The 20,638-nt window shown below is 48.4% G+C and overlaps 1 protein-coding gene across 3 annotated transcripts in view; it reads left to right on the top strand.

Moving 5' to 3' along the window:
• The window catches only part of LTA4H (leukotriene A4 hydrolase), a 129,664-nt gene that overhangs the window by 85,554 nt on the left and 23,472 nt on the right, over positions 1-20,638 (top strand). For all 3 annotated transcript variants that reach the window (XM_061563076.1, XM_061563077.1, XM_061563078.1), the window contains 2 exons: positions 13,026-13,137; positions 16,285-16,429. In XM_061563076.1, coding sequence (XP_061419060.1) covers positions 13,026-13,137; positions 16,285-16,429 — 257 coding nt within the window. The remainder of the gene's footprint in view (positions 1-13,025; positions 13,138-16,284; positions 16,430-20,638) is intronic.

The raw sequence follows: 20,638 nt of genomic DNA on the forward strand, positions 1-20,638 counted from the left end.
CCCCCCTTCAGCCTTGTAGACAGGAGGAGGGGTTGGGGGGTAATTTCTGTTAAGGAGGACCTATTAATGCTCTGACAGCATTTGAGACACGATGGTGAGACCCAGTGCCAAGGACAGCCAGTTCTACAGTTGACGCACCACACCAGGTGCGACGTTCAAGCTGAGCCAATCTAGGGGGGGAGTCTGGGGACAGATTCAGATTACAAATGCCACAGTAGGTGGTTGGAAGCCAAAAATGTAGTTTTACAACCCACACCATTATCCCATTGTTCCAGGTTCAGTTATTGGTCATGTGCAGTGCCATTAGCAGTTGATTTATTGTAGCGTTGGTATTTGCTTCACACCTGTATATATTAGAAGTCCACTTACCTGGATTTCTAAGGGTTACTCATTATTATCTGCGAATTCTCTTATCCACAACCCCATGTGGTCATGTGTGTTGTGTCTTAAAAAATTACTCACACGGACACGTCGTAACAAGTCACCTGCTTACACTTCATTCACCTATTTTTGCACTAGTTGTAGCACTCCTATAACTATCTATATGGTCACTTATGTTTATCTTCTTCCCTCTCTTATCTACCTTTCACCTCACTTATCCTGCACTCAGCAGCTCTGCTCTCAGCGACTCCGCATACAGCGTCTCCGCACACAGCGCCTCCGCACACAGCGTCTTCGCACACAGCATCCTCACACACAGCATCCTCACACACAGCGTCTCCGCACACAGCGTCTCACACACAGCGTCTTCGCACACAGCGTCTTCGCACACAGCGACTCTGCACACAGCGACTCCGCACACAGCGTCTCCGCACACAGCGTTCTCGCACACAGCGTCCTCGCACACAGCGTCTTCGCACACAGCATCCTCACACAGCGTCTCCGCACACAGCGTCTCCGCACACAGCGTCTCCGCACACAACGTCTTCGCACACAGCATCCTCACACAGCGTCTTCGCACACAGCGTCTCTGCACACAGCGTCTCCGCACACAGCGTCTCCGCACACAGCGTCTCCGCACACAGCGTCTCCGCACACAGCGTCTCCGCACACAGCATCCTCGCACACAGCGTCTTCGCACACAGCGTCTCCGCACACAGCGTCTCCGCACACAGCGACTCCACACACAGCGTCTCCGCACACAGCGTCTTCGCACACAGCGTCTCCGCACACAGCAACTCTACATCTCCACAGCCCTACGCTCCCTCAGACCCGCTCACACGCGCACCTGTTTGCCCTCAGTTGCCCTCGGTTAACTGTACGCACTGCGTATTTCACTCCTCTACACGTGTAATTGTGGAGGATTGGTTTTCACTGTCATTAACATTACGAGGTTTTTTTTCCCTTCCCCATAAGTTAATTCATGAGTGTGCATTGCAAGATGATGTAACTGCCACGTGTTCCAAAAGTGAATGTGTTAACTTTAATATATTAATGGAAATGAAGACATTTCATTTTATAAATAAATGTATCATCGCATGACTTGCAGGATCACTTGATCGCCTAAATCTGGCAGTGTGACTAAAGGCAAACCAAGGCTAGGATTTCTCTGCGTGATGTTTGCGATCTTTGGAGTGGAGGACTGAAACGTGAAATTGGTATTTTGTACCAACGTGTTTACCCGTTGGGTGTGGCTGTCGATGCACAGGGGTCATGACGTGTAACACAGTAAACCTTTTCGAGTGTTACGCAGAAGCTGCGGGGAATAATGTACGCGACTCTGGAAAACAAATTTGAAAGTCATTGGGCAATTACAGATGTGTAGCGGCGTGACAGGAAGCCTTCGCCCGGGCTCGTAAAGCCCACTGAGCAGAAGCGACTGGGTCACGAATGATAGCTCAATGAAGTGGCTTATTGCATGGAAATTTATAGCAGCCAAATACTCTAAATGCATGTTTCTAAATGTGGTGGGAAAAACCGGAGGACCCGGAGAAAAATTCACCAGGCCACAGGGAGAGAGAGACATGCAAACTCCAAATACACAGGCAATCATGGTCGTGATCAAACCCACGACGTCCTGTATACCAGGCGAGGAAGTTAACATCTCGACACCGTGGCGAACATTATTTAGGGACTGTGTGTTGTCTTTCTGTAGTCTGGGACTGTTGTTGTTTTGCTGCCTTGCCCAAGCTTGCATCTATTGTAAAATAATCGACAGGAGTTGATATACTTTTGCAATTCGAACTTCGATGCTTCAGTTATTTTAATTTATTTATTTTTCGTGACTTTCTAACCGTTCCTATACTTTGCATTATTGGTTTTTATTTTGTTATTGTAACTTTCTCACCCACCGCATACTGGACAAATGTGAGTAAAAAAAGCTTCATAACTCATCAGATTCCTTCTCCTGCAGTCTAAATAATAAAGATTCTGATGTTTTAGTTGCAAACGGGGGAAAACGCACCGTCACGTCACGCGAGAGCCCGTATCGTCGGTGTCACCCGAGCCATTGTTTACCGGCGAGTTCACTGGGACGTCTCGTGACGCTCTGAGCCGCAGGAACATGGAGAGCCACTTTGTGGCTCGAAACTTAAAGCCTTGGGAACAGAAGGACGGCGTATTCACGATCGGGATGTGGATTGAAATAGAATTTCCATTGAACTGGGGTTAATCCTGACGCATGGGGCATCTAGGGGACACGGTGCCATCACGGGCACCGTGTCCCTTGTTTAACATCTGATGACAGTTGCTTGTGTTGCGATCGAAACGTCGTGATTGATTATTTTTTCTACCTACGTGACTTTACTAAAAGAACCAAAGAGTATAGAACTAAAACTGTTTTAATTTTTACCAGGTAAAGCCCACTGAGCTACACAGCTGTTTTTCAGAAAGCTACCTGGCCACAAATGATAGCTCAATTAAGTGGCTGATCACGGGGACATTTAGAGTAGTAAAATACTCTAAACACATTTGACTAAATGTGGAAGAAAAAATACACGTGACCACAGGGAGAACATGCAAACTCCAAATATACAGGTGTCAGGGTTGGGATCGAACCCACAACCTTCTGTATACCAAGCGAGGTAGTTAACATCTCACGTTCGTGGCGCGGGGTGTTCATACGATTCATTCGGCTGCATCGCTGTACAGTCTGCCTGAGACCAAATCTTTCTGAGTGCATCCGATCTCGTCATACCTCAGGCTTTAAGCATGGTTGACCATGATTGATTCATAACTAGTTTAGTTTAGGTTCGATTGCGTCAGTATAAATATATGTTTTAATGATAACCCTCCATCACCCGTCAAAGCCAATCAACTCAATTTATCACGTCATGGGCAAATGTGCCAATTGATTTGGTTTTTCATCAAAGTGGAGGAACGTTGACAATCTTATCACAGGAGATCGCATCCAGCATCATCAGCTGTTAGCGCAAGCTCGGTTCTCACTGAGCTTTAATACCCACGCGATTCGACGTCAAATAAACGAATTATCAATTGTAATGTTGGCCGTGAAAGCCTACGTGTAATATTGACCATGATTATCACTTAAATGGGAGACTACCTGGGAATGGCAGGTGCTATAGGCTTGCACGGTGAACAGAAATGTAAGCATTATTTCCATAAACTCTGTGCGGACTTTCGTCCGGTGCTGTGGTTTCCTTGCACATGGCCAAGCACTCGCTTGTGAAACTGGACCAAATACCCCAATGCAGGACCCTCCTCAGAAAGAGTCTTCAGCCTCTGCCAGGCTTTTCTGGATGCATCGAAGGGCAGGAATGTTTTTTGTTATTTTCAAACACCTATTGGGTTCAAGTTCAAGTTCATTTATTAGGTATAGCCCTGTGAGCCATTCGGCTCTTGAATCGGGTGCAACCGCAACAAACAAAAAAAACATGAACAAAAAACATCTTAAAGTGAATATGTGACTAAGTGCAAACAGAAAAGACAGCAAAATATTGCAGAAAAAAACACCGTACACCAACGCTGTGTGCAAAAATCCCAGTGGGATGCAAGTCAAACAACAACATCAACCACAAGACAACTTAGATTAAGGCCATCAGTCTAACTCTGTACTACAAAAAACAAACATGGCTAAACCAATACACTTTTCTAAATCACAAAAATAAAGCCATGAAAGCAATGAAAAAGCAATCATAGGAACTGTGACGGAATTTTCACAATGGCATAAACAACATGTACTACCAAAACCCTGCAGCCATAGCTGGCTGCATGAGTCACTCCACAACAGCAGGAGCATCAATCGGAGTATTATAATTTTTCAATGCACCTTTAAGATCAGCACACTAAATCAAAACACAGGTCATACATACTTTGTAGCGATCATCCATCGGTGGACCCGTGTCAGTGAGGGAAATCGCTCATTCTTATCCTGGGGGGACCAGTATCTCAGAATCAGAATATTTATTGATACTGGAAGAATCCGATGAGCTACAAAGCTGTTTTTCACAGATATCCACGAGGGGCAGGTCAGAACTTTACAACAACAAACAATACAAAATACAATAGGAGTGCAAAGTATAGGAAAGGTAAAGAAATACATTTAACAAAAATTTTACTAAACTATTTTTTATTTCATCAAACAAATCTTCATGGGGTGATCGTCCACAAAGTGGTACTCATTTTACTGGACCCCAGTGGGATGATGGACTGAGCCGACCTCCTGAATTGAGCTCTCCCCCTTGTGATTTCGAGCCAATGACCCGAGCGCCACTGCATGTTCATTTGCTTGATGCTCCGAGGTCTTACTTGAGGCTCGTGGTCCTGGCCATTGGGCAGTTGGAGATTGACTTGCTCTCATTGTACAGCACTCGGCGATCGGTTTACTATTTCACTTGTGGAATATTTTGAAGCTCCAATGTGCTGTTCGTTTTTGCTCCGGTATTCTGATACCACTTCACGCCGAAGCTGTGAACCTTGAGCTCTGTGTTATGAGAAGATTCGAGGCACATGCTTCTTTCCCTGGGGGGGGGGGGGGGGGGGGGGGTGGGTGTTAGCAGCGTGCAGAAACTGTAGGGCACATTTGAGAAGCTCTGAACGTACACACGCCGCTCATTACGTTTAAATTAAGGAATCACTTCATGTTAAATTGAAGCCGAGTTTGTTGAGTGTTGCGCAAAGATTTCGGAGTAAGCAGAGCCTCTGTTGAGTGTTGTTGTGGCTCATGGTTCTGTCTGGTTGCCTGGTGACAAGAAACGGATTAGCCGTGGCCTACCCTAATAGTCGTGGTCGTAGTTAAGTGAAATTTCCACCATTCACTTGGGGCAGGGGTGGCCGACCTGTAACAGACCAACCTCCAAAACAGTACCGCAACGAGCCAAGTGTGTATATATAAGTGTGTGTATTCATATTGACAGTTTTCAGCACAGCACGGGAGACATAAATTATTATTTGCTACTTTGGTAGCAGGCAGGCTCTACGTTGTGCTCCTCCTTCGAGAGATCCGGGCGCGGTGGATTAAAGAGCTGCACGCGGCTTGGGAGACGTGCCCAGTCGGGCCACTTCTGACTTCGGGTCTCCACAAGAGATAAGCACCCTGCGCGAAGCTCGTTTCGAGCAACAAAGATACCGCGACTGCTCCCGGCGAGCAACATTTCGCGTCTGCTGCTCGTAATTGCCAGCGGGGGCCGTAGCGCGTCCGCACTCACCGCTGCATCGCCGTGATTGGGTGGGCTTCATGAGCAGCGTGGCAAACAGATTACCCAGAAATGAAGTGTGCAGTGGCCAAACTGAGCTGCTGTTGAAGTCGGGCACGATCAACAAAGTCGACTTCTGGACTACACGAGACTTTGTTGGGGAAAACGGACTAATTATCACACTCAGACAATAGTAGAATTACTTGGGTTCCAGAGTACTCAAGAACCCGAGGCTCCACATGAAAGTTTGAATGACATTGGTCTGGCACAGGCGCATCGTCAAAGAGGTTGACGTTTGGATCGAACTGGCCACAATGACAATTAAATTATGAATGTTTGATGGGGTGCCAGGGTGGGGTTGTGGGGTTTGCCAAAAGGGAGATGGGAGCTGTGATGATCGATAGCAGCTGTACAGAACCACGTTTCTGCTGGTAAATTAGAAAATTGGTTTAACTCAACATTTGTTTAGGTGTGCAATGACATCCTTTTATAAATATCGTTCATCACTGATATCACGAAGGGATTTGGGCCCACATCACAGCAGGCTGTGTGCGTTGGTTATCCTAAAAAAATTAGACCACACCACCGTGGCACAAAACCCAAACTGCCACATTTGTGCTAAATTTTCGCAGAGCGACAGAGCGCTCCACCGATGCTGCCCTCAATCAGCGGCGTTATTGGCATCTAACGGAAGATGTGTACGTGGGCAGGCAGGCAGGCAGGCTGGCAGCAGAGGTGGCAGAACGATCGGCGGATGGCTAATCCGTTGACGAGCGCACGTAGCGCCGCAGCAGTCACGGAGGAATCCGGCCACGTGTGGCCGAGAGAGGAGAACGTGAGATAGGGGGGAGATCGTTTGGTCGCGTCCAGCCGGCCTCCCTCCCCATCAGGGCAAATAGAGACGGGGGCAAACAGTGGGGCTTTTTGAAGCGGTGCCGGCGCACGCGTTGTGTTTGCCCTGCGCTCGATAAACACCCTTTGTCGGCCCCCTCGGTTATGTAACCCCCTCCCCCCCCCTCTGGCGCCCGTTTGTGCCACGGGGCCGTCGGGCGGCACCTAAATGAGCGGCGCGTGCCCACCGCGTGCCCGCCGCGTGAGCGCCGCACCACGCCGCACTATGCCACACTATGCCACACATGCCACACATGCGCCCGCCGTGTTTACGTCCCAGCCTGCCAGGGCGTCCGGCGCCGGTGCGTGGTTCGGCACCACCCGTGCTGATGCGTCTGTCACCAAACGCTAATCTATTCGTGCCGTTGTCCCTTTTTATGGCCACCCTGTGCTCTTTCGTGGCAGGTGTGTGGGATTTTTTAATTTCACATTTTTTAAAATTTCTTCATGTTTATTGACAATTGTATTGTATGCTGAACTTTTTTTGCACCATACTTAGCCAACCGTGCTAATCGGAGGTGCGGGGGGGAGGTTTGCATGGGTTTCCTAAACAATAATATCTTGATGCCACCAACTCATTTGAAATAAACAAAGGGGTACTTTTCATAAATCCCTTCCCACCGCCATCCTCTCAGCAACATGACTGGCCAACCCTGGTCGCTTGGCAGGTCGCGTGTGGTGGGGTGAAGTGTGGGTACTCTTACCTCTTTCAAAAAGTCTGGCCAGCGTGAAAGAATAAGCACAATAACCACTGGATGTGCACTGTATGTATGTTGAACTTCTTTCGCACCGTGCATAGCCAAACGCACTAATCAGAGGTGCGGGGGAACGACAACAAACAAAAATCAGTTCTGAACAAAATTAGTTTTCAATCTAGATAAAAAAATGCGTAGCTCCAGCGGCTTCCTAATATCAGAAGGAAGAGTGTTTCCAACGGCCGCAGAAGCGCATCTGAAGCTGCCACAGTGGGGTAACGGTCAGCGCACTGGACCTGTAACCCAGGAGTCACCCGTTCGATTCGATCTGCTGGCGCGGCTGCGGAAACAAAGGGCGCAAGTTTCCCGAAATCCCCTCCGCCGCCTCCGTCCCACCCAGCGATGTGAATGCGTGCAAGCGCAGTTGAGTCGATCCGCAGGCCGCTTGGGGTGGCCTAAATTGTGGGTCCCCTCCTCTACTTATTTCCAAGATGTCCGGCTGGTGTGGAAGAGTTATCAAGATGCTCTCTCAAGCGCAGGCCCCTTCTGCCAGTAGTGGTGTGAGCGAGCAATTGCAGGGCTGCACCTTTACCTTTCATATTCCTATCCCGCAATCTAACTGGCAATGCTGTACAATGGCAGTTCTATAGGTGGTCCTGTATAGATATCACCCCCCCCCCCCCACCAATAAACAGCATCGTCCTTCTCGTATACCCCTCTCCCAGTTCAGTGGCTGATCTCCAGGATGGTTTGTGGGGGGCAGGCAATGCTAACATAAAGAAGTTGTCTTGGCCGGTACAGACGATGCTCCCTCTTCGGCTGTCCATCGCGAACGATGACGACCGCGGAGATGATGCCACCGCAGCCCCACACCGTCACATCTCTCCTTCTGCCGTACATCACGGCAGTTTGCACAGTTGACATCTGACCCGGAGTTTTGCAGCGAAGGAATAATATCGGTTCATCCCCCCCATTCTGGTCAATGGCCAAGGAGAGGACGCAATGCTGGTAATTTAGACTGTGCGAGTCGACTTTAGGCGGTCGCGGCCCAACTCTGGCCCGGCCTCTGACGTGGCTCAGCTCCGGCTTGATCCGCTCGAGCGCGAGCGGCTCAGCCATGGCTCAGTTCAGGCTCAGCTCAGGCTCAGCTCAGCCTCCTGAGCACAGCTGGGACCACACTCAGACGGTTGCACGGTGGCGAGGAGATGTTAACTACCTCGCCTGGGATACAGGTGATCGTGGGTTCGATCCCCGACCCTGACACCTGTATATTTGGAATTTGCATGTTCTCTCACCCCGTAGTCGCATGGATTTTCTCCGGGTCTTCCACTTCCCCCTTCATATTTAGAATCAACATGTATTTAGAGTACTTGGCTGCTATACATTTTCACATGATAAGCCACTCCTTTGAGCTACCATTCGTATCCAGGTGAAAAAGAGCTACATAGCTCAGTGAGCCTTACCTGGTAAAATAAAAAAGTTTAATTTAGTTTAGAGCCGGCTCAAGTCAAGAGTGGCTTTGAGCCGGCTTGCTTGAGCCAGTGCCAGGCCAGAGTCGGAACGGTGGCGTAGAGTCTGCCACTGCTGGCGTGATTGTGATGCTGGATGTGGTGTGGTGGGGCGAGTGACCTTATCAAGAATATCAATAACGTCTGTTTCTTTCTTCATAGCATCGTCGTGCATCCAAATTACATCGCACAATCGCCGAGAAACCGCAGACAAAGCTGGAAGGCAGCCAGGCGGTCGAGCTGGCAACAAACAATTGTGCAAGCTCTGCAGCCCTCTGGTTATTAAAATGTATTCGACCAAGTAATGAGTGTTTTTGCCTGTTGGAGGAAACCACCGCACCCAGACAAACCCCCGACACGTCCGAAGGGGGCAACACTCGATCTCATTGCAATAACGCCGACGCACTCGGAGACTTTTATTTGACACAGCACCAACACTAGGCCCAGCTTCTTGCTTGTCTCTTGAAGTTCGGTACTCTCCCTGCGAACGTCCCCCCCCCCCCCTTCGAGCTCCTTCTCTCGAAACTTATATCACCGTCCTCCTATCGGCCAATTCCCGTCCTCCCTCAATGGCTGTCAACCGTCGCCTCAACGCTCAACCTTTACTTCACCCCTTTTCAGTTTGAACCTCTCCTCCAATCCCTTTAAACCTTGCCTCCCGACCAATCGCTGTTGAGGCCTCTCTGCACCAATGGGAGGCCTTGGCCTACTTTCCTGACTGTATGTCTGCCCGTACGCGTGCTTCAGGTGAGTGATCTGATGTCTTGGTCATTACATCGTGAAGAACGGATTAAATCTTAATTTTGGAGCTTTCGTGACTGCAGGAATTATTCTTTGGTTTTTTCGGTAAAGTCACGTATAAAAATAAAAGAATAAATTAAATAATAGCATACGACGTTTCGATTGCAACACAAGCAATCATCATCAGGTATAATGAAATAGCGACATAGAATATAACCAGAAAACTATAGACAGACATATAAGCAGACAGATATCACCAAGATACATACCTTTTTCTCTCTCTCTGGGTTTCTTGTTCTCTCTCTCTGCCTGTATATTTAGTGTAATTTTCTCTGTCTACACTCGTTTTGTATCGTTCTTAGGTTCTGCTCTGTCTGTGTGTCTCCGTTCCTCTTTTTTATGTTTTGTCTTTCTTTGGAATTTTCACACTTAAATTCTAACTTAGCAATCTTTGAAATACGTAATCGACCAGGCAATGCGTTAATTGTGTGTTGACCGACTCTCTGTGTCGTTTTACATAACATTTCGATACTTTGCTAGGTTATTTAATTTAGTGTGTTCTGTCTCCCTCTAAGCCTGCTTGCCTTACTCCCCTCCCTTCGCACTCATTGACATGTAAATGTTTTCCCTACCCCCTCCCTCTCTCTGCCTCCGCCCCCCTCTGTCTATTTAAGGCCACCCCACAGAGACGATCACCTCTCTCTGTACCTGGGTTGCTCTCTCTATGTATCTTGGTGATATCTGTCTGCTTATATGTCTGTCTATAGTTTTCTGGTTATATTCTATATCGCTATTTCATTATACCTGATGCTGATTGCTTGTGTTGCAATCGAAACGTCGTATGCTATTATTTAATTTATTATTTTATTTTTATACGTGCCTTTACCGAAAAAACCAAAGAACGGATTAGATGATATGTTGGTCCACACTTGGCTGCGCTGCGTTCTGGCGAGCGTAGGCAGGGCTCTTCGCAACATATGTGTGGTCCACCAACCCTCGCATCCACTGTTCTGGATTGCAGGCTGTGTGCATAGCCACCGTGGACTGGCAGGCGATCAGCTCTTGGTGTTGGCACGGGGCAGTGGTGCCATTTTCTTTTCATCACCTTCACCTGACATCTGACTAGACATCTATAAAAAAAAAGCTTTATAGCTCATCGGATTCCTCCAGTATAAATATAAAGATTCTGATTCAACAGTCTTTAATGCACATCCACAAAACTGTGTTGCTTGGCTGAGTGAATACATTGGTATGAATGTCGAATTAATCCTCAGGACTGGCCTCGAACATATAAAACGTATATATATAGTTTTTAAAGTGCGTATTAATTTACGTAATTATCGGTGACCCAACGAAATTGTAATTCTGAACCCGTCGTTTATCTCGGCCCTGAGCCGGACATTTTTAGTTCATCATCTCGGTGCGTCTTCGCTTACGGCTCTCTGACGCATGGCCATTGGCGGTGGCAGCTGAGAATGATGCCGTCGTGGTTTTCAAAAACGCCGCTTTGCAGGACATGTGGCCGGGGGCTGTTGACCGAATGCACAGTCGGCACATTTCGCCAGTGTTTCTCGCACGCGGCTGTTTGGAATTCTGACGATGTCGGCGAAAAAAATCTCGCATCAGTAGTTATTGATCGAGCCGGTTTTATATTCCGGCGGTCGACATTCTCGCCCACTCGGCTCTTGTTCGCAGGGTTGATGGTTCGATTTGCCGTTGCGTCTGCCAGGCATTCGTATTGTAGCAATTCATTTGGAGTAAGTGGATACACCTTTTCAATGAGTTTGCCAGGTGTCACTGCAGTTGGAAAAGCGTGGATTTGAATCCCGGTTGGAGGTTGCATGCTCATTATTGTTCCAGAATGAGTAAAATAAATACTACTCCGTGGAAATTGAGCAGCGGTGCTTGTGTGAAGATGAATGGTGCGCCATTGGTCATGGGGCACCCATGGTGGCAAGGGACGCCAATGTGACAAGATGTTAACTACCTTGCCTGGTATACAGGAAGTCGTGGGTTTGATCTCGACCCTGGCACCTGCTCTATATTTGTAGTTTGTGTCTCTTTCTCATCATCATCATCATTACGGTGGCTAGGAGATGTTAACTACCTTGCCTGGTATACAGGAGGTCATGGGTTCGATCCCGACCCTGACGCCTGCTGCTGCTGTATATTTGGAGTTTGATTTTTCTCCGGGTCCTCCGGTTTTATCCGTCCTCATTTAGAATAAACGTGTGTTTAGAGTATTTGGCTGATTTAGATTTGCACAGGATAAGCCACTTCGTTTAGCTATTGTTTGTAGCCACATCGCTCCTGAAAAAAGAGCTATATAGCTCAGTTGGGCCTTACTTAGTTAAATAACTAGAGTTACTTTTTTTTCTTCGTTTTTTTGAGCAGGGAGACACTGTTGGATTTGACTCACCGATGTGGGAAGTCAGCAGTGGCCCTAAGGACAGAAGAGACACTGGTCTGGTCCATGGAATTGTGGAATGTATTCTTTGGGTTCACAGCCGGACTGTCCAGAGGCCTGGGGCACAACACCACGTGGGGACCCCTTCCTTTACATCACCCTTCACAGGCCCGTTGTGAGGCCCTCTGTTGTGTGAAGAGTGGAACTAATCATCCCCATTACCTTCGGGGCAGCTTCTGGGCAGCACGGGCTCAAAAGCCAGCAGTGGAAATGAAAGTCACCACATTGTGCGCGTACGCAAAGGTAGAATGAACGTGAAGCAGATCTGAAACACGGTAGGACCAATACCTCAGCCATGGCTGATCATTGTTTTGATGCTGTGGGCAAACACGACGTTGATTTTGCAAAGACGAGGGTACTCTGCAAGCCCACTGGCTATCAGCAAAGATTCGTTCACGAAGCCATCCAGATATATTAACACAGACACAATTTCAACCGATAAGACGGGTGCAAACTCAGCAATAATTGGAAGGACGTTATTAACCAGTTTAGGTCATAACTGGCTGTGATGTTCCCTTCCTACCTACCTATGTGAGCAGCTATTTTCGACTCTCTGAGTTACATTCACTAACACAGCCTCTGTTAGCTGTGTTAGTAAATGGCGGCCTGCCATCCTTTTCCACCAACATTTGGCGATGGTTCTTTCCGAGCTCTTTCCGAGCTTACATTTACAAGCAAATTTCTTACATTGACATGCTAATCTCTCACAATACAATGGCCACCCCCACAGCATCGTTTGTCAAGATTTCTCCGATCTTACATTTACATGCAAATTTCATCCCACTGACCCATGGGCTACACCCTTAGCAGCGCTCCCACCATATATTTTTTCCTGCCCCAGCAGCTTTCCTGCTATATTTTGTCACCTGATGACGATTGCTTGTATTGTGATCGAAACGTGATATTGTTATTATTTTTATTATTTGTTCTATCTACGTGGTTTTACCGAAAGACCCAAGGAATAGAATTAGCCCCTTGTTTTGCCGGGTACAATTAAATTAATCTATAAAGAAAAAGGCAAGTAAATGAAACACCATACGCTTCCATTTGGTTGTCACATGAAACATGATATCCATTCATCACTTAAGACACGCACCACTCCATTGTAGTTGCCTCTCTCGCTCTGTAGGCTCAATGAAGGACACACGGTCTACTTGGAGCGCATGATCGCCGGCAAGATGTTTGGAGAGAAGACCAGGCAGTTCTTCGCCATCGGGGGCTGGAAATCCCTCCAGGAGTCGGTAGGACCCCCCCCCCCCTGTTCCCCACCCCCACTGCTACATGCGTGGTCTGAGCCAGTTATTATGCCCTGCCTCTTGATGAACCAGGCAAGACACCAATTGAAATCCATTCGCTTCGGTTACAATTGGAGGCTCCGATTAACATTATCAATGTAATCCGGCTGTGCTTGGCCGAACGAGAGATGCATTCTAACCCAGTGGTGCATCCAGGGGAGGGAAATTGGTGGAAATTGCCCCCCACCCCTTCCTTGAGACCCAGAATATTGGCGTTTTATTGATATTTACCAGAGAAGATCCACCCAACTTTTTATTTTTTACGAATACAATTTTGGACGCCTCCCCCAACCTCTCCCCCCCCCCTCCTCCCTCGGGAAGGTTCGAGATCAGCCTGTGCCTCTAACCACGGCGCAAGCCAGCTGAGTGTGTGGCCACGACGGGGCAGCAGTGTCACGCACACGCACACACACACACGCTTGTTATTGATACAGCGAGGGTAGCACGAAAGGTCATTTTCATGATTTGGATTTGTTCGTGAGTTTTAAAATAACATCTCTGGCCACGCCATGAACCCATTACACGCAGTTTTTCACTTCCAAACGCCCATCGTCATCACTTACACTCTCACCCAACATGTGTTCCCAGCGTGGAAATATCCACCATGGAATGATAAAATAGTTCATCTGCGGATCACTCGCTTACATGAGTTCATGCAACGTACATAAAGATACACACATGCTGATTTGTATATCCTTCTATTGCTTGAATGCTTATGCAATGCCATATGCGCTTTGCGATGTGTGCGTATGTATAACTGAGGGGGAGTGATCGCGCAGTGGTTAGCGCAGTGGTTAGTGTAGTGGTTAGTGTAGTGGTTAGTGTAGTGGTTAGTGTAGTGGTTAGTGTAGTGGTTAGTGTAGTGGTTAGTGTAGTGGTTAGTGTAGTGGTTAGCGCGCTGCGCTACGAACCCGGCGACCCGAGATCGATTCCCCGTCACGGCCACCAATACTGGTGATGATTATCTGGACCGGTCCTGCGCCTCCCCTAGATCGACTCAGCCTCAAATGAGTACCTAGTACCATCGCCACTCGGGAGACAAAGGCGGCCGGGCATGGTCCTGGCCACCCACTCCTTCGTGTGCCATTCTGGCCTTCATAGGTGCTCACTAACAGCACTTTCCCCAAAAGTCAATTTAGGCTATAGGGGGGGTCTTTGTGTAACTGCACAGTTTGGAGTGGTAGTGTAGTGGTTTGCACACTGCACTACAAACCCAGTGACCCAACATGGGTCACAAATACCCGAAACCGACCGAGGTGTCCCCTAGGTTGACTCGATCTTAAATGAGCCACTGGTGCAGTCATCGTCAGCTCTGCGGACACAAAGATGGCTGGGGGCGGTTGTAGGCCTCCCACCCCTTCGTGTGCCGTTGCCGGCCTTAATAGCTGCTTGCAAACAGAACTTGCTCCAACAGCCTGCTGAAGGCTTTACGGGGGACCTTTGTGTAACTCAACAAGCGGCATGCATGTAGCAGCTCGCTTGTGCAAGAGAGGTTGTGTATGCATTTCCCCCGTCGCCCGGTGTGAGGGTCAGGGTTATGACTCCGTGTGCTGCCTGGTGACGTACTCTCCCGTGCGTTGTATCCTTGCACCTGCATTCAAAGGGACAGATGGTTATTTTCTCGTTGCTTTGTTTAAAGCGAGCTCGCATCTCCCACCCAGTAGTACAGGCATAACAAAGACCCATCTATGGACACTCATGTTCTTATCTATTCTCTTCCAAAGTGGATTATGAAGTGGGAAAAAAAAACTCTACGAAAACAATCTCGTGTTAGTTTTCTCACTACTCCCTGCATTATTCACATCTACACATCTAAATCAGCTCGAGCCTCCCGCAAGTCACGTGACTTCTGTGTGGCCACCCCCACTCTGAACCCCTCTCCTCTCCCCACCGCCCACTCCTGCTCGCTCCTTCCTGGTCTCTCCCCCTCTCATCCTCACCACCCTCGCGTCCCCGAAATATTGGCCCTGTTGTTCCTTCTCCCCTTCTTCCCTTTCCTGCCCAGCGCTCCTCCTCCTTACCTCTTGATGCTCATCTTGAGCCGTGCCCTCTTTGTCTCTCTTAGAGACTTCCGTCCTGGTCTCTTCCCGTCGTGTGCCACGAGTTTAAAGGTTTTTTTTGCTACCTAAAGATGCATTCTTACTGGCTACTCAGCAGAGGCATTGAAGATGCAGGAAGTCCCCTGTTCCAGCCACTGCCGTCGGCGTAGTTTGAGGAGCGCTCACGCTCTCAAGGATTTGGTGTCCCCATCGTCAGCATCCACAGCTGCCAAAATTTTGAATCCTGCTGCTATGATATCTGCGATGGAGCACCCAGTTCCTACCTCATTGCCACACCAGCTCGCATGCAGAGTAGAGCAGCAGTCAGAGTGGTGGACGATTCAGCACTCACTTATCACTCCAGTCACTCGCTTAGTACCTGGCCTCATTTTCACTTATTTATTACGTGGTTACTGTTCATGCTAACTTGACTCATGAAATGCACCAGCTGACTCTCATCCACACGGTGTTCAACCACCACACTGTAGGTCACAGCAACACACTCACTCACTCATCCACCTTCTCACCCACTCACCCACCACACTGCAGGCCACAGCAACACACTCACTCACCCACTCACTCATCCACCTTCTCACCCACTCACCCACCACACTGCAGGCCACAGCAACACACTCACTCACCCACTCACTCACTCATCCACCTTCTCACCCACTCACCCACCACACTGCAGGCCACAGCAACACACTCACTCACCCACTCACTCACTCATCCACCTTCTCACCCACTCACCCACCACACTGCGGGCCACAGCAACACACTCACCCACTCACTCACTCATCCACCTTCTCACCCACTCACCCACCACATTGCAGGTCACATCATCTTCTCTTGCTGCGTCTCCCCTCACACTGCTGGCCGTTTGACGTTTCGGGCCTTCGCGCCTTGTTCTCGGCAACTGCTTTGAAAAAAACCCGGAATAATTTGGAGGTTTTGCACAAGGTCAGCCAACCCTACTCAGCCCAGCGTGCAGCTGAACTCGCTCCACAACGCCACACGATTCCAACACTGCCATGTGCCCGTGCCGGGTGCGTAGGTGGACACGTTTGGGCCGGAGCACGGCTTCACCAAGCTCGTGCCGGTGCTGGACGGCGTCGACCCGGACGACTCCTTCTCCACCGTGCCCTACGAGAAGGGCTTCGCTCTGCTCTACCACCTGGAGCAAGCGCTCGGCGGGCCCGGTACCACGCTCGCCGCCAATCGCTCACCACACTCGCCGTGCTCACCGATTGCTCACCAGACTCGCCAACAGCTCACCAGACTCACCGCCCGCTCACCGGACTTGCCGCCAATCGCTCACCGTGCTCACCGCATACTGACCATGCTCTCCACCAGCTCATCATACGCGCCACCCGCTCATCAGACACACCACTCTCTCATCAGACTCGCCACTCTCTCACCAGACTCACCACCCGCTCAACCGACTCACCTTTGTTCCCCCAGCGTTTAAAACCCAATGCAGTAGAGGAGGCCATGTGGCTCAGCGGTCCGAGTGCTGAGCTGGCACCGCTGAGATCCTGCCTTCAAATCCGGGTTACCGGTGATACCTTGGTTGGAAAGCGGTGGTTTAAACTTGGTACTCAAGTGTAGGGGGCTGGTGGCCTCAGTCCGGACACCGATGAGTGCACAAAGAGACGATCACGTTAAGTTCGGTCGCTAACTTTATTTGGCGAAAATTCCCACTCGGAGAATGTAAATGTCCGTTGAGCTGCCACGTGACGAACCTTCCTCCAATGGGCGGAGTGGGTGGGAGACTGCTTCCCCCACCCCCTGTACTTTGCGGATTCGATGTCACTTTAAGGGATCTCGGTGGTAGCTCTGTGATATCCACTTCTGTGGGTCTGTCTCTCACGCAAAGGGTTTCACTTCTTGGAGAACCGGATGACAATGGATTCTTCCTCTCATCATCATATGGCACCAAAAGCACAATTGAGATGAAATTTGGGAAAAGATTCCAAATATTCCAATTCACTCTGTGGGATGGGATAGCATTGCTCTCCCGCAATCATCAGAACTCTGGGACAGAGTTCGTTGACCATGCAGGTATATAAACATGGTACAACACCGCCACTTCGGTGCTTGTACCAGGCTGGGTGCACTTTGAGGCTACGGTAAGGGGTAGAGGCTTGCTTGCCAAATGATTGACCCAGGTGTTATTAATGTGTCAAGGTCACGAGCAGATACACCACCTGCGTGCTCGACTCTGCAGGCTATGTGTGTGCAACATTGCCTTGAATAATATTGATTTTTTTTTTAAGCTCGCAGCACGCGTATTACATTGCTTGCGTAATGATCATTGTTTTTTCGTTTCGTATGCATTGTTTGCAATATGCTACAGGAGGCAGCTGCATTCTCCGCATTGTTAAACAGGCACAATTTGTTCTTGAACTCTCGCAACGCTAAATCGAGACCGTTTATCGACTGTCGAGAAGGAGCCAATCGTTACGCCCCTAGCTCTGATTTAGCCGCCCGTCACTCCGCTCGTTGTTGTGAGCATCGCTCCTCTGGGTTGCGTTGTCAAGGATGTGGGGAGGGGGGAGGACGGCTGTTCAGCAGCGTCGTTCACGAGCCTGCCCACCACAACGGCGATTGTTGCTGTGAAATTGCTCCGTACTAGCCGAGGGCCAATCCACTCAGCTCTATAAGTCCTTCTGTACCACAGACTGCAGGGAATGCTTGAAGTGACCCCCCCGCACCCCCACTTCTCTGTGTCCCTGTGCTGTAGAGGAGGAATTGCAGTTGTCTGTCGAGTGTGACAACATCCCACTGCTAAGCAATGCCATTATGCCATGTCTCATTTGTGCCCAAGTGCCCGTGTCTGGGGAGTGTTTAGCACGAATGCACTTTGAAAGGATGCTCTATTCTGGGCCCTATGAGTGTTTGTGTCCCGTTTTGTTTGTCGCGTGACTGATACGCCAATCACCGTACGAATAACAAGACCGCGGGCGTGCGGCGGGCTGCCGTGGCCATCGGCCCCATGGATGCAAGCAGTTCCGATAGTGGGATCCCAATCACAACAGCAGCAACGCCTGTTTATTTGGAGTTTGCTTGTTCTTCCCGTGGTCGCGTGGATTTTTCTCCAGGTCCTCTAGTTTTTTCCTCCACGTTTAGAAGCAACATGAGTTTAGAGTATTTGGCTGCTATAAATGTCCACGTGTCAAGCCACTTCGTTGAGCTATCATTTGTGGCCAAGTCGCTGCTGATAAAAGAGCTGTACAGCTCAGTGGGCCTTACCTGGTAAAATAAGAAATAGTTTCATAGTTTAGTTTTTAGGATGGTAATGCGAGTTCACAGTTACCAAAGCACAATGTCGCGACTCCGCGGGACTGAGGTAGAGGCGGATGTTGTGAAACGGTCGGATTTGTGAACATCTGTCGAGAAGGGCATTTACACCCAGCACAGACAGGTGACTTGGACAACGTGAGCGTGCAAATTCCCTTAAACGTGCGGAAATACTTTGAAAATAGGTGATACAAATAATAATATGGAACTGTTCTTTACTGCGTGGTTTGCATTGAGAGAATAAGTCGACTCCGAAAAAAAACCATTGAGGATATATGACAAAAAAAACACAGGGGAATAAGCAGTGTCTTCCAAATAAGTACTTTTATATTCTAAAACGAGTCCTTCATGAATGTCTGTGTCAATGGATATTTGAGTTGCAGCTGTGGCAGTGCTGGGCCTGCCTCAGGCTGGTCCCTCTCTCCAGTGTCGCCATTGGGGACGTGGCAGGTGCCTTTCTTTTTCCAGGAACTGGGTGAGGGTGGTTATTATTGGTCGGGGCGGATATGTGACGGTCGGGTATATGCGACGTGTACTGCACGGCGCTGCGTCAGACGCAGGGTTTGCGGAACGCGTTCATCATTTTCCGTGCCTTGAAACTCCCAAACTGCCGGTCTACGAGGTACTCAGGAGTTGGCAGTACGCCAAGTAGGTTGATGACCCCAATCTGTGAAAATGTTTAGATGGCTTTGCCCTTAAATATTCGGCTTTTCTCCATCTACTTTGGCTCTCTCCCCAAATGAACACTATTCATTTTAAAGGAATTCACCAAACTAGCCAATGTAGGACGTTTCTGAGATTCATTGAGGTTTTTGCAGCTTAAGCAAATGTTATTATCATGATTCGGAGGTTTGGAATGGTTTCTCGGTAATGCAATCCGTAATTATAACTTCACAGTATTAACTTTAATGGTGAATGTAATTCAGTTTTACGATCTCAGTCCCGGCTACGTAATTTTTTTTTCGAACAATCGGAGTTGATCGCAGCAATTAGGGATATTTGTTTAACATGTTACTGTAAAAATAATCAGCTATTGAAATTTTACAGTAACAATTATTGTGCTCCTATGTAGTTTTGGTTTTCATTACACTTATCCAGCCGGATGGCACTCTGCTAAGAACACTCAACTCCCAATTGGAAGGTTAAGTTCAAATTCTGGCTAAGTCTGACTCAGCCAATCATCCTTGAAGGGTCAGTAAAATGAGTGCTATTTTGTGGGAAGCCAGTAGTGGATGTCTCGTGGATATACTGGCCACGACATAGGAATGTGAAATTTCCACCACTGAGACTAAGGGCCACCAACTGAGATAAGCATTGCCACTTTTTTTTTGAGCATGGAGATGCTTGCACTTTCGTCTGAGCTGATAAAACTTCATTTCGATGGGCTCTCACCTGGTTGTATGTATAGGGCTGATAAAAAGTTTGTGAACCCCTTAGGATTTTCACATATTTTACATATTTCAAACCTAAAATGCTATTAGATCTTCATTTAAGCCCAAAAATAGATCAAGATAATTCAATTAAACAATTTAAACGAAAACATGATACTCTTTCAACATTTATTTATCTTTAAATGATTCTACATTCAATAACCACGTGTGAAAAAGTTTGTGATCCTTTAGATTCAGTAAATGGTGACACGCCCTTGAGCAGCAATGACTGCAACTAAGAGTTTCCTGTAACCGTTCGTCAGTCTCTCACATCGGATTTGAGGAATTTTGGCCTTTCCTCCTGACAGCCTCCTGACAGAACTCCTTCGACTCTGTGACATTTGAGGGTTGCCTTGCATGGATAGCTCGCTTCAGGCGCTGCCACAACATTTTCATAGGGTTTATGTTCGGACTTTGACTAGGCCATTGTAAACTGCGGAATTTCTTCTTCTGCAGCCATTCTTTTGTAGATCTGCTTGCATGTTTACGATCATTGTCCTGCTGCAAGACCCACTTTCGGTTCAGCTTCAGCTCACGGATGTATGGCCTGAGATAATTTTTTAGAATCTTCTGATACATTTGTAGCACGAATACTTGCGTGATCCGAGGGTAAGAATATTTACGCGATCCGAGGTTCCGGTGGGAGGGTGACATCACGAGAGAAAGGAGAGAGAAGAG

The sequence above is a fragment of the Lethenteron reissneri genome, chromosome 30 (genome assembly GCF_015708825.2).
Source record: "Lethenteron reissneri isolate LAM-NWPU_2019-01 chromosome 30, ASM1570882v1, whole genome shotgun sequence".
Lineage (NCBI taxonomy): Eukaryota > Metazoa > Chordata > Hyperoartia > Petromyzontiformes > Petromyzontidae > Lethenteron > Lethenteron reissneri.